Source organism: Dunckerocampus dactyliophorus, chromosome 13 (assembly GCF_027744805.1).
Source record: "Dunckerocampus dactyliophorus isolate RoL2022-P2 chromosome 13, RoL_Ddac_1.1, whole genome shotgun sequence".
NCBI lineage: Eukaryota > Metazoa > Chordata > Actinopteri > Syngnathiformes > Syngnathidae > Dunckerocampus > Dunckerocampus dactyliophorus.
Genome location: NC_072831.1, coordinates 20,526,148 through 20,541,383, shown reverse-complemented (window position 1 = coordinate 20,541,383; position 15,236 = coordinate 20,526,148). Strand labels below are relative to the sequence as shown.

Sequence of the window (15,236 nt, the reverse complement as noted above, 5' to 3'; positions counted from 1 at the left end):
ACCGCGATAAACGAGGCATGACTGTATATAGAAGTGTCACACCAGAGGCACTTCCAGCACTGCTGCATCATGAAGGGGCGGAGGCGTGGGTGAGCTGGAAGGTGCTTGTCACTGTGTCCTGCCACGGAGGAAAAGTCAGCGTTTTTGTTTTTTTTCCATTTCTGCAAAAAATATCTAAATATCTCAAATCAAACGCAAACAATAGATTTTTATGCTGTGCTGAATGAATGAATAAAATTGACTGCCAAGAGGTGATCAGACTTTTACAACCAAGTATCAAGAACTTTTCCCGGAGAAGGAAAGGCTGCATGTACTTCACATACAAATATAAAAAGGTACACAAATGCGTTTCAGTTTATTAAACAAAAATGGGTCTAAGTATTTGAAAACTTTTTTTTAACCAGAGTGAATTATTCTCCTCTTTTTTTGGTATGCTCTTAATGAGCAACCTGTTTTAACATTTAAAAAAAAGTTGCAGTATTTGCCTTATTTTGTACAAAAGGTGTTTATTTGTGGAATGCGTCCAGTGGCATCACAGTAAAAGAAGCATAATAGTGAGATGTGACCTAGCCTTTGTTTGAGGGCAGAGCTGCGGCCTTTATCGGTATTGGTTGATATCGGTATCACAAAAGTAGTGCTGGGCACTATCGGTATATTGGATATGGGTAAGAAAGCCAATATCGAGCAGCTCTACTTAACACTCAAGTATTCAATATTCGTTTGAGACATGACCAAATAGATTTGATAAGTTTTCAGCTAAAGTGTTATGTGGATGGTCCCTTACTTAGAAAGCAATCCTTTGTTCAATTTGAAACGACAAAGTAAGTCATGCAGGTTAGATGCAAAGAAAGCGCTTGAAAGAATGAAGAGGAAGCAGTGCAAGGAGGTGAGAGCAGAGGGCCGCGGGTGAAAGAGCATGGATTATATAACGGTAAAAACACAGTGTGAACTCTGCATGTGTGTGCGAGTTTGTATACGATCAGTTGCGAGGAAAGCAGCAGTCACACCGTTTCAAAACCTGTGTCTTCACACCGGCTCTATATGCGATCTCATCATATGCCTTTTCCTGCTTCTCTGTATCACACATGAATGTGTGTGCACACAGGGGAAAGATGTGTAAAAAAGTAATACATAGACAATGTATATAGCACCATCTCGCAGTTTTCCGAATGAATGTCGTTTGGCATTGCAGGTGTACCTAATGCTGTGCCCAGTGAATGCAAATCCAGTATTATACAGTAGTAGTTCTCAAACATCCTAACCACTTCCTCTTATCTGAGTTGAGTTGTTTAGAAATGTCTCCAAAAGACTGTCCCCCCCATGTGTAACTCTACAATTCGCCGTCTTAGATTTTCACTGATCTCCTAGGTTGTTTTGAGGATTGGTCGATCCAATGAGTGCTGTCAAACAAATTATTTCATAATACCAGAGACATACTACCAGATACTACCTGCCGTCAATCATGATCACTTGGCAAGTTAAAAAAACACTGTGGAACCATCAGCACCCCTTCTTATAAGATTTTAATGATTGTATGGATGTATAATTCTGACCCAGCGGTAAAATAGAGAAAATTCATGATAAATTCAGCTATATTACCAACTCAGATATATTACCATATCATACTGGAAAAAAGAAAGGTTGAAATAAATTACTATGGCCTCCAAATTAGGAAAGCATTCAAGCCAATGATGAAAGTAAGTACAAATGGACTAGTTATGTGCAATACTGTACAAAAACAGGGGAAAAAATTTGGACGAAAAATGGGGTACACATAAACTGAGGTTTGACTGTACCATACGTTTCTGAAACCTCTTAAAGCTGAAAATCACTAAACTGGACAAATGTACACAAATGAAAAAGACTTTCCCAAAAAACAACAAAAATGTCACTACGTAATAACAATCAAGGTAGATGATTCAATTCTGGGATTCTGCTGGTTTCTTGTAGCACTCAGAGAAGGCCTTACAATTAAATTGTTGCATTCCCAGCTTCCCTACATGCCTAAATTAAGTCATTATGCGTGATTTGCTGATGTACAATGCTGTTAAAACATCATCCTTCACAAACGGGGGAAACAATGTTGCATTTACACTCTTTACAATGGGCACCAACTTTAATGAGGTCTAGTCTGAGGAAGTTTTTACATAACCCTGCTCGCTAAAGAAACAAAAAAAGTAATGAAAAGATAAGGCTCCTTCAGAATGAATGATCCCTGCCATTATCACAAGAGTAAAAATCTTTGGGAAATGAAAAGAATAGGCTATCATCACTTAAACACATCTGCCTCCAATCCTTTTCTCCATCCCTAGTCGTAACTATAAAATACAAGGTAATTGAATTTGAGATAGCCCCTTTAAGTCATTAGCGAAAATATCTCTTTTACTGCGGGATGACAGAAAGAAAGGAGGAAAATTAGGAAGGTAGAAGATTGTGAGCAAGAGGAAGAAAGCAGTGCAAAGAAAGGTGAAGGATGGAGGAGAGGGAGTCGTATAAAATGGCTCTTTTGTGTTGAGTCAGAAACTCATTTTCGTTGGTGAGGTTGCCATGAGTGAAAAGAGTGACAATTCTGTGTCTTCTCCATCTCTTTTCCTCCCGTCTCTTTCTCTCTATCCATTTTAGCCCTTTTCTTTCCCTCTCTCTCCTGCAGTGCGGCTCATTGTGGTGGTGTATGACTCCTGTGATCACTTGTAACAGAGGGAGAGTGGAGGCGAGCGGGCCAAAGAGGGAGCTTGTTAGCACATTAGGAGGTGGGCCCACCACTGCGAGGTGTGTGTGTGTGTGTTGCAATAGGTGTGTGGCTGCACATACAATGTGCTATGTAGATGGAGTTGCCTGTTATAATATAATATGGCTGTGCATTTAATCACATGACATGACACAAAATAACTGTGCTTGAGAGTGTTTTTGCTCCTTTTTTTTAGTGGTTTAGTTTTTAAGAACATTGAAAATGTTTTTCTAAAGTACATAGAAAAGCATAGAACATTTTAATCAACAAATCAGAATGGTATAAGATCAGGGGAGTGGCATTTCCCTGGTTGGGAATTTGTTTAAAGGATACATTGTCATGCTTGGACATTGATTGTGGCATCCTCGGGGTACAAAATTGTTTAGAGTGACATTTGTAAGGTGTCAAAACTATTACCAATAAAGTTTTACTTACAGATGTTTTTGTTACAGTGAGAACTTATGAAGAACAATAATGGTAGACATATTAAAATGGCAAAAGCGGTTGAATGTAAACTATCGCAAAATGTAAGTAAAACTAAAATGTTATTACTAATTTAAAAAAAGAATGCTGAAGCACAACTGCAGACAGATGGTATTCACACTGATAGAGTTGAAGAAAATACGTTTCTGGGGTTAGATTAGATCAGGGGCGGGCAAACTTCCTGGCTCATGGGCCACATTGGGTTAAAAAATTTGGCGGAGGGGCCGTCTATGCATAGGTGGCATTTAACAGAACTACAGTACATACTGTACTTGCTCACGGTGGAATGAAACGAAAACACATTCACAGCAACGCATCACATAAATCAACAACAAAGCACTAATCATTACACGCAATTTAAAACTGTTATTTCCAAATGCCCGCAGGGCATGCTGGGTAGTCCAGCGGCAACAACAATATGAAGTAAGAACAGTAAAATGTTCGATATCAAGAGTATGTAACTTCTGTATGTACTTACTGTATGTACTTCTCTGACCAACTCCTTAACATATTTTGCAATGAGGCAAAAATGCGACAAACACCGCAAAATGTTGGGAGAAAGAGTATCACCAGCTACCCAGCATACCTTGCGGCAGGAATATATGAGTGTATTTTTGGCATCGGTATTGGGACGGAACGGACTGATCAAAATGTTGATTTGTATTCAGCCTTGTAATAACATGTTCAAAAGAAAACATTCAGGATTAATTCTTACAAAGAAAGGCAACATATTTCACCTCTCAGCAGGTGCAATTGTACAATTAAAAGAAACATACTAACTTACTTTGTTAAACTGGAAATGTATACTTGGATGACAGCAATGTATCCCACCTCACATCTGTAGGGTTTTCTCAGAGTGTAGCTGCTTAAAATTGAAAGTACAAAGCGGGTTTTTGACACAGCTCTTGTACTGAACCATAGTAGTCTGTGTAGATGTGCCAAATTTGGTCGGTCCGTGTAAAAGGATGGGGATGCCAATATATGTGGTGTAAGCACATTATTGTCTTTGACATATATGGACATTGTACTAACAGCCTACAAACAGGTTCATTGACAGCAGCTCGTAGTCTGCTCAGAGGAAATCAATAGTCTATGACTCAGACATCTACCATCCAAGTGTATCACAGCATCACGTCTAGAAGGCTCTAATAATGTTAAAAACCCGTATTTAGAAGGTCGTAAACAGGTTTTCAATGCTATAACTACAAAAAACTTAAATTTAAATATTAGGAACCCTACTTGGCTGAAATGTACTTGTCTGGAACCAATTAACTGCGATAAATGAGGGATTACTGTATATGGATATACTGTATATATCATTGGGGTGGTTTGGTTCAAGTGGTGAAAGAGGCTGTATCAGGAAGCCTGTATGTCTTATTCCCACGCTGGCTGATTTCATAATCCTCACAACTTTTAATAATCGAAAACTCTGTGTATTGAGCAGAATTGATCTGTACTGCCAATTCACTAGGTGCTCCTTAAAAAGCACACAACATACTATAAAACCTACATATGCACGCTGGCTGCGTGCTTTTTGTACAGCTTCAGTTCTCTAGCATCATTTCCTTTGTCAGGGCAAATTACACCACCGATGTACAATTAAGTCAACCGGCCATATCACCAACGTCTTTATTGCAATTGAGGAGGACAATTATCTCACTCTGAAACGAAACCGCAAATACAAACTATAATATAATGTAGCAACGAATGCCTAACTTTTGCTCATGACATATCCTGTAAACAAAACACATGCCTTGTATCTCACACACCACTGCCCTATCTGTCCTCTCCACCCCAGGCATTGGAACAGACACACAGAAAGAAGGATATCAGAGGGATAATACAATTGGAAAAGCTTTACAGAATGTAATGATAAACCTATGTGTACATGCGTGTGTGTCCATGCCCAAAGGAACAAGCTAATGGGTTTATATCTTTCTGTGATAGCAATGATATGGAGGCTTACAGATTTCATTATGAGTGTGTGTGTGTGTGTGTGTGTGTGTGCGTGTGTGTGTGTACGCCAAAGATGAGGACAGAGATGGGTTGGTCTAATGCAAGACTCACTATGCGTGGACACAACACACGTACACACTTTCACTGTCACATTTATCCCAATTAATCTGTTCTTTAATTCAATGCAGAAGCAGGGGCTGCGAAGGAAACAAAGTGATACATTAATTATTCACCCATTGACATGAGTGGGCACAGGTTTTATATGACATGTTCTCTGAGTCGGCAAAGATCTTTACATGTATATTTTTGAAATTCGTAGTCATAGTTAAAATGGAAATTCCATGGTTGTAGTTATTACATTATTGAGGTATAGTGATGATAAATGACTCTTGGATAACGTTTGGTCTTTTCTTGATTGAAGATTTTATTCTGGATTTTGGGGGGGAAAACACAAAAAACTGACAGGAATATCAGAGTTTTATTGAGTGGCTCTGATATGAAATGTAATTGCATTCTGTGAAATGATTTGCAGTGGAAGTGATTGTTGATGTGCTGTTTGCAAAATATACACACAAGTGACAAAGTACAGGAACTCTGGAAATCCAATAACCAACGTTATCTTTCGTGTCTGCCGCCGTCACACTCGTTAATTAGCGTGGCAAGTGCCTTGAACGCCTTCTGTTTTGTGATGCACTGACCTAGCTCATGATTATATCTCTGAGGTCACGGTTTGCTAAAACTGGCACATGTAATAAAGGTCTTGAAGGCCTAAATTGGAATAGTGATGGACATGACAACACCATGACCTTTAGCCTTCCTATAAGTGCTATATGTGTATACCAGCATCCAAAGGGCAGCCCTGGGGCTGATTTTTAGTTTTTTAATCAGCCTTCAAATAAAAAATTAGAATTAAACAAGAAAATTAACAAAAACAAGAAAAATGGAAAAACAGCAGTAATTTTACAAGAATTAAGTAGAAATATTAGAATAAAGCCATAATATTAATATATAAAATTGTAACATTACAACAAAATATTTTATGAGCGTAATGTACTATGAGGAAAAATATTAGTGACAAAACAAAGAATAAAGTTGTAATTTTTGGAAAATTAGGTTGGGAAACAGTTGCGTTATTACGAGAATAGACGGTTGAAGTATTTGTAAAGTTAAAACCAACAGCAAAGATGGAAAAACGAGCAGCGGAGAAAAAGTAATGACACACTTCGTCACCTATAACACAATACATGGATTGGTGAACAAACAGTAACATGTCAAAGTGGCCCCCGTATCCTTTGATTTTACCGTAGCGGACACTCGCTCGGGAAAGTATAGACACTCCTGGTGTGTTTATACAGTACATGTACATCTAAAGTAAAAAAAATAAAATAAAAAATAAAAATAAATAAATAAATACATAAATAAAGTAGACAATTAAATACATGTGGTCCCCAGGTTACGCCGTTTTGTGGTTGCAAAGGTGTTCCCAAAACTAAATTGAAAACTGGCCTGTAACCACGAGACTCGCTCGACAACTACTTCAAGCGGAAGAACACACTTTGTACGGCTTACGTGCAGCCAGACGACTCTCAACACTGGACTGTCGCGACCACCATCAAGGATAACGATCGTATTGTAACGTCTACCCGGAGGTAGTAAGGATAACGAGGAGGTGGTCGATCAACAGTCTCTTTTTTGCAAAAACAGAACAGAGCTGACCCGCACCAAAGCAGCGTCAGCAAACTCAGCTGTCCTCTCTGCAAAGTGCAGTCTTCCTCCCAGCATGCACGCACGCACACCCACACGCATACACATCACTTTCACCGATATTCGGAAATCACAAAAACACATAAGGGCCAGGTCGCTACAGTATCATTGAACATGTTCCAAGGATCTGCTCCTACAAAAGCGACCATAACAACAAAGCAGCGTAGTGGTCTCATTTTTGAGATGGAAAGGTTGCTAGTGCTTTCGCTCTTATTTTTTTTTACACATTTTTATTTGTTATTACTTCATTATCGTTTCATTTACTTCTTGTATTTCGTGTTTTATTACTGTATGTTATGTCCTTTATGAGTCCTGTTAACACAAAAAAATGCTTGCCAATGTCTGTATTTATATTTACAAAAAAAATCCCTTTCGTTGTATAACATCAATGTCTCCTTATGAAAGCTTCATATTATTTCACTTTGCTCAACCAGACCATACACAAAAAATCAAATCTGTCATTTTGGTGGTGCACCTTTTCTTCAAATAACTTTCTTCTGTATATCGATTGCCTAAAATGGCCTTACAAATTGGGGTTGTACCACCACCTGTTGTGTTGGCCGGTCTGGGAATGTGAGATTTTTCTTGTAAACGTTGGTGTGTCCTTAATTTTTTAAAATGTATTCATTTGTTTTACCCCAGAATGAGGAAAACATTTGTTTAAAAATTTAAAATGCAAAAACCAAAACAAAACATAGAAGTAAGATTAGCAGTTTTGGTACAAAGCTGATGAATCCGTGAGATATAATATAACAAAGGCAAGGACCTCAAGACGAACATTAACGGTCTTTTGTTTTTTTTAATCAAAGCAAGTATGGTAATGAGTGTTTTTGTACGTTAAATGAGGGTTAAGGATGGCATGACCCGGTTGCAGCATCAGCAATAGCAAAGTGTCTTCAATTTGTGAGGTTGTGCCCTCACCTTTCTATCATTGTGAGGAACAGACTCTTCTTGTCACACACAGCAGATTGTAGTCTTACCGGGACAATGGGCTCTATTGAGGGAGCTGGCAAAGAGAAGCCAGGCAGACCGCTAGGCGTTTGGCTGCTCTTAGTCTGTGCGTGTGTGTGTGTGTGTGGATATGGGGGGATAATAGCGCTACATGCCCAAAGCTGCCATCATTTCACTGGGAACACAGTGTGACAGAGCGGGAGCAGCGGTGACACATACATGCGCAGACAGCACACACAAACACAACAGTGCTATCACACCAAGCCATATGCTGACCCCAGCCACATTAGCACTATCCCTGCCAATCAACGACTACAGACAGACACACAATAGCTCTAATCCTGAAAGTGCCAACCGTCTACACGTGTAAAATGAACATAGTGAAATACAGCTTTAACTGACAGATGACATTTGTTTGATTATTTGCGCATGCAAACATACTGTTAAAACTGGTTGTGAGGTACGTGTGCATGCGTATGTTTTTGTGTAGCAGCTTTGTGTCCCTCCAGCATTGTTTCCCAGAAGCACATGCTGTACCAGATGGAGAACGGCTGCAGCTCGCTCTTTTAACTCACTCCAACACCTATCACATGCAAATGTTTACGAACACACACTGTATTAGGCTGTGGAGTCACCGTTACAAATCAACGTAGGAGTACGACAGTCTAACTGTTTAAAAATGTCACATTGAGTTTACTTAAAGTAGCATAAAGTATATTGTCGTGGACGACCACATTGTTTGCCACTCTGTACCCTCTGATTGTTTATGATATTTTATGTGTATACAGTGGAACCGTGGTTAGCGTCATTAATCCTTTCCAAAAGGTCCGTCTCTAACCAAAATGTACTCTAACCAAATAAATTTTTCTCATAAGAAATAATGTAAATCCAATTAATAATTACTGTATAGTTTTACATTTAGAAAACACTTTGAAATGCATATAAATGGCGAATGAAAGGGATCATTTAACGTCACTTTTACATTGATTGAAGATGTGATTGTTGACAAAAATAGCAATGTGGCATTGAGATTCACACGCACACCACCTTTGTGTTTTGCGATAAGTTATTTCTTGAATTCAATAGGGTTTCTCTCATTCTTTATCAAAATGCTGGCACTTGCAACTTTCTTTGGCTACCTTGTAGGTTACTTTGCAGCCGTTATCATTATGAAAAGCAGAAAAATGATGTGAAAATGTCATCCAGTTCGACTAGTCCAGAGTGCACCGTGCCTCTCGCCCAAAGTCAGCGGGGATAGGCTCCAGCACACCCCCGTGACCCTAGTGAGGATTAGTGGCATAGAAAATGGGTGGATGGATGTCATTCAGTTTACCCTAATGCCAGCAAATGGAGAAGGAGAGTGGCAGTCATTGCAGCAATGTAATACTACATTTCAATGTCACACAGCAACTACAGTTGAGTTGACATAGAGACAGCGGTATGTGAGTGCATGAACAGGCTTCAGAGTCTCGGATTTGTTGTTGCAACGAGCCAATATGCAAGAAGGAGTTGTACTTACACACAGCTGCCCCGGCACCTTGGCACTGTGTGCTTTTGGATGGCTCTGGTCATGGTGAATGAAAGATCAGAGCGAGAGGGAAGGCAGATGGACTGCCCTGAGGGCCAGGAGACAGAATGTGAGACATGGAGACAAAAAAAAGTAAGGGAAGAGAGAGAAAACGCCAGACAACCATTGACACTTTCAGCCCTTTCTCCTCAGTCCTCCATTTGCTTTTATATCAGTCGTTTTGTGTGGTTACCTGATGCTACAATGACGCAATCAAATCACAGACTTAAGAGAACCAGAGCACTGAGTGGCATGCGTCCAAAAATGGTGTTAATATTTGCTTTACACACGCCGTAATGGATTGAGATCCTAGCCCATAACAGCTTTGAACAAAATCGGTGACAAAGGGCAGCCTTGGCCGAATCCAGCTCTCACTTGAAATGAGTCAAAAGTACAGCTGGTAATGCGACCCAAACGCTAAACACCAGTTGTACAGGTGTAACCCGCCTGGCCCAGCCAGCCCCACAGAATGAGAGTCCAGAGCGCTAGCCATTGAGCTACAAGCACAAGCTGTTAACTCAGCTCTTAAGGCGTCAGCAGGTAAGTTTTTACCAACATACTTCTGCACAGCTACACCAGCTGGCATCCGAAACACAAGGACAGAATGGGCCTGTATCAGTAAATGCAGTACCCCATACCCCCGGAGCACTCCAAACAAGACCCTCCAAGGGACACGGTCAAATGCTTTCTCCAAATCCAGATAGCACGCGTAGACTTGTTGGGCAAACTGTAATGCTCCCTCCAGGACCATGCTGAAGGTGCAGAGCTGGTCTACAAAGACCTTACCAGGGAAGTGGAATACACGCTCCACTTCACCTTCTTAGAGAGGGGCACCACCATCCCAGTCTGACAATCCAGATGCACTGATGCCCATGCAATGGTTCAGAGGCGTGTCAACCAAGAGCGCCTGTCAAAATGCAGAGCCTCGAGGAGCACCGGACAGATCTTATCCACAACTGAGGTTCTGCCAGTGAGGAGATTTTTTTTACCTCAGCCACAGAGATAGGAGAGCCCACCTCGAGTCCCAGACTTTGGTAGAGCCTATGCCTGCTGACCTTTGGGCGAGGGAACACCCAGTCAATGGCAGGGCAAACGTACAGTATAAACAGATATAATAAGAAAAAATAAAAAAACAGATAATGTAAGAATATAAAGGAAAACAGATTAATTGAGATGGGAAGAGCATAAAGATAAATGTAACTACCATTGCTGCCACATCAGTTATGCTCTAACAAACCACAGCGGTAATAATGTCAGACTGCAACTTTAAGACAGAAACTATCATCCTCATGACAGCCTTTTTCAATTGAAAAATGTCTAGTTTTGTCCTAATTCGTTTAAGGATTCTTTAAGTTCTAACCAAAAATGCGTTTTGAACTTTGATAACAAAGCTCATTTCTACAGCTTGAACAATTAATCGATGATTAATCGATTATCCAACTAATCAACAACTATTTTGGTATTCAATTAGAATTTTTTTTATTTAAATATGTAAATATCCTCTGATTTCAGCTTCTCAAATGTGAATATTTTTAATTGACTTCATCATCCATGAAAGCAGGCCTATTACCTTGGTGCTTAAGGCAAAACAAGATATTCACACACATCACCTTTGACTTTTGACAGCAGTGATCAACATTTTTGCCTCTTTTTTGATATGTTGCAGACCAAACCACTAACTGTTTGTGTTTGGTTCAGACTGATTTGGTCTGTCTAGGGCCTAACCGATTACTCGAATAATCAAAACAAGCTTCAGATTAATCAACTAAAAAAACAATCGTTAGTTGCAGCCCTACTCATTTCCGTGCCAAATTCAAAGAAACTCCTGCAAGGCCCTGAGGGTGGGACATTTAGTGGTCTTACAACAAAAAAATATGACAAAATGTGAACACAGGGGCAGAAATAGATGAGGACAACACATGGAGAAGTGTTGAGGTAGAGTGAGAGAATGAGAGGAGAGAAGAAAAGAAAGAAGTGACAGATGCAGAAAGACACTGAGGAGGAGAGGTGTGTGCAGCAGGGAGACTGGGAGTCAATAATGACTGATTACTGTAATTCAGGCTGTCAGAGGCATCGACCTGCTGCCGCCACCAATCAATACACACCAGGACACTAGTAGACACACAAAAACATCTCTAAAGCAGCGTGTTTGACATGTGACATCGCTCACCCCACATACTGTGTGTATGGATGGGCACGCCGGTCTTACACAAACATGTCACACACGCAGATGCAGAGTCCTACAAAAGCCAACTGTTACAAAGACACTGATATGTGAAAGAAGGTACGTGTGCACACGCTCGCACACACATTACAATGGAGGTGTCAACTACGAGCTACAGCCCCTCACTGAGCCTCACAATCTCACTGTCTACGTCTGACTGTGTGGACGTGAAGCAAAATGGATTCTTCAACTCTCCCAACACCCTCATTCTCCCCCCACACTTCTTCCACCTCCATAGTCAACACCTCCACCTTCATCACATGTTTTATCTCATTGAAAAGTGGAACTAGTATGGAGAATATAGAAAGTTTTATTGATGCCATAGTGACACAAATATTATCCCAAATTGTCGACAGTTGGAAACAAAATGGCGAGATCTTATATAGTACCCCCATTCCATCAGCGATTGACATAACTTGCGAAATATATTGAATGGCATTGTTTTTACCGTTGTCTTTCATTTGTAAGATAAACCCAAATGACACCCAATTTACCGGTACATGGCTCAGAAATTACAAAAAAAACCCCAAAAAACAACCTGAAATATAATATAATCTGACCACAAAATAGTAAGAAATTATAAATACAACAATCAACCTATATACAACTATATGCAAACTATGTACTGTTTTTATCATTAGTCATAATATTAATTGGGCATTGCTTTACATTTGAATCAATGTGAGCCTTTCCATTTTAACAGTAAACAGTAATTGCTAGTTTTAATATAATATACTGTATATTGAATATACTTTTTTTTCCCCCAGATTTTTTGGTGCCTCCTGGAGGTCACGGTGCCCTTAGCATCCGCCTATATTGCCTAATGGGCCAGCTGGCTTTGGTTATAGGCATAAAGAATCTGAAGTTTGAGGGGTATCATGTTACATTAACACAGCAGTAGCACCTGTCTGGATATTACAAACCAAATTACAGGTTCAAGACACTATTTTCGACATGTACAATGTAAGGCCTTGTAGAAAGATGTTTTCCATTAAATATTCTTCTAACCAAGTGTATTACCATAATTTCCGGACTATAAGCCACACGCAATAAATTTAAAAGAGAAAAAAAAAGATTTGTACATATATAAGCCGCACCAGTTTATGGGAGTCTATGACTCTGATCTCCAGGAAATGGGAATGATTTCCAAAGATCCAAAGACCTAATCCTCATGAAAATGTCTTCTAAACAAGCGTTTTGTCTGACTGGAGTTGGTTTTTCATACCTGACAGTTTCGACTGCTCATTCACAGTCTTCCTAGAATATATTACCTATAGGCCAAATGAATGAGAATGTCACTTCAACAACATATTGCCATTAAAAATAACATAAAAACAGTTAAAAAAAAAAAAAAAGGTTGGAGTTACTTACACTGGTGTATGTTCTGATGTTTTTAAAAAGGATACAAGTTCTGGTAAAGAGGAATGAGCGATTTCAGAGCTCGACTGGCATTGATGGCTGTGGCTCTGACCATTGTTGGCAAAATCTTCATGTCTACAATGGCGCCGTCAAACAGTGGCCCAAAAAATGGTACCTATGTTGACAAAGAATATTGTGACCATTCATTGTCTTGTAATTGTTTTGAAGTCAATGCACAGTTAGTCCTCTCTGTGAGTCAAACAAGAAAACCAAACATTAAAAACAGTCAGATTATTTGATTGAGACAATGCTTCTTTTCAGATTTAATTCAATACAATGCTTGAGGAATCCACACGAGAAAGGGGCTTTTTTATTGAATTAAATATGAAGAGCAGGTCTTCAGCCTGTTTGCTCTGTGACTGAATACAGTGATGCAGCGAATATCTAATCTAACTTGCTTTTGGATTCAATGATAATTCAATATTTTTGCTTGCAGGATGAATGAAACAGAATAGGGTTATGTTATTAGTGTTGCGGTATCTATGTCTATGTCTGTATTATACAGAAAAAAAGGACATTTTATTGTGTTAGTTGTTTAAAATACATTTAGGCTATCAGTGCTGTGGTATTAATGTCTGCGTTTTGGACTAAAACATAAACCAGAGCTGCGTGACTCTCGCTCGGATTGTCAGACAATCCGGATGCATATCTGCGTCGTCCTGCGCATTTACAAAAACAGACAGTCTGCGACTGCAACACAAATAAATATTCAACAAATCCATCTACAGCTCCGCTCAGAAATGCATAGACATTCATCACGGCGATGAATGTCATGTACTGTATACATTTTGGCCTCTTCATGACTTATTTGAATCCTTCTTTTTCTTGGGTGGGATGATTATACAAAAGACATCTTCAATTATTTTTATCTACTACAATTTAACTTATGTACTGTTTATTTAATGAAAGATAGTTGGTGTTACCTCAGGTTTTTTGAGGATATGGATGGAATACATGTGGTTTTTCACTGGGTAAATGATAATTAGCACGTCGCCAAACTCAGTAGGGATGATCCCACGACGATAGTCTCTGGAATGTTCGGACCAAACAATGTGGACCTCGTCATTACCAAGGTGTCTAAGCTGAACAGAGAAAAGAAAAAATACAGACATTTTGAGGCAAGGGAGATTACTATTAGAATTTAACACAACACATTTTACTTTGTGTGGTATGAACCTTAATGCCAAGCACACAAAAGTCACACAATGGGCTGAGTGTATCCATCATACAGCCAAGGCTTTTGATTGTTTGTGTGTACTGTATGTATGCGAGTGTAATGTGACGACTGGCCCTGTGGGTGATTGAGTGAATGTGTAAAGATGGAGAGTGTACAAGAAGATGGAGTGAAGCTCCGGAAAGATGGAATATGGCCTGAGAGACAAATCAAGTGTGTTGGATGACTGTATGTGTTATGCATTTACAGAAACACAGCTGGTGATAGCTCTGTCATTAACCTCAATGTCAGACAAAACACACACCCCGCCGTCCTACAGTGATACTTCTCTACCTCTCTGCCGCACCTAATCTTGCAATGGCCACTGCTCTTGTCTCTAGACATTAGACAACCACAAATATAAAAATGTAGGTGCTTTGCTGGGACACTTGAAATACAACCAAATAAATATAGTGGTGTGAAAGTGTTTGCCCCCTTCCTGGTTTCTTTTTTTTTTTGTATGTTTGTCACACTTAAATGTTTCAGACCATCAAACAAATTTAAATACTAGTCAATGACAGAACTGAACACAAAATGCAGTTTTTCAATAAAACTTTTCATTATTAAGGAAGAAAAAAACCTAACCCTAACCCAAACCTACATGGCCCTGTGTGAAAAAGTGGTTGCTGTCTAGGGCAACCACGAGGACAACCTGAACAGTCAAGTTGCGATCGATTCAATGCCATGGGTATACAATGACCTGGATGAATGAGAATATTCAGAGGTATCAGGTATTGTTTGGTATCTATTCTTGTGTAGCACTCCCTTGCTAGGCAATTGCTTTGAAGTTTGCACATTTGTCAGGATGTGTAGTAAGGAAAGTAGTCCAAAACTCTAATAGTAAATGTGGAGCTCACGCAGTAAACATCCTTTGACTTCAACAGGAAATGATGTTTTAAATTTATTACATTTTTGTTTCTGTGGTTCATGT

The 15,236-nt window shown here is 39.5% G+C and overlaps 1 protein-coding gene across 10 annotated transcripts in view; it reads right to left on the bottom strand.

The window, feature by feature from the left end:
• The window catches only part of ralgapa1 (Ral GTPase activating protein catalytic subunit alpha 1), a 75,589-nt gene that overhangs the window by 8,347 nt on the left and 52,006 nt on the right, over positions 1–15,236 (bottom strand). For all 10 annotated transcript variants that reach the window (XM_054795422.1, XM_054795419.1, XM_054795420.1 and 7 more), the window contains 2 exons: positions 14,016–14,174; positions 13,080–13,207 (listed from right to left, as the gene is read on the bottom strand). In XM_054795422.1, the coding sequence (XP_054651397.1) occupies positions 13,080–13,207; positions 14,016–14,174 (287 nt within the window). The remainder of the gene's footprint in view (positions 1–13,079; positions 13,208–14,015; positions 14,175–15,236) is intronic.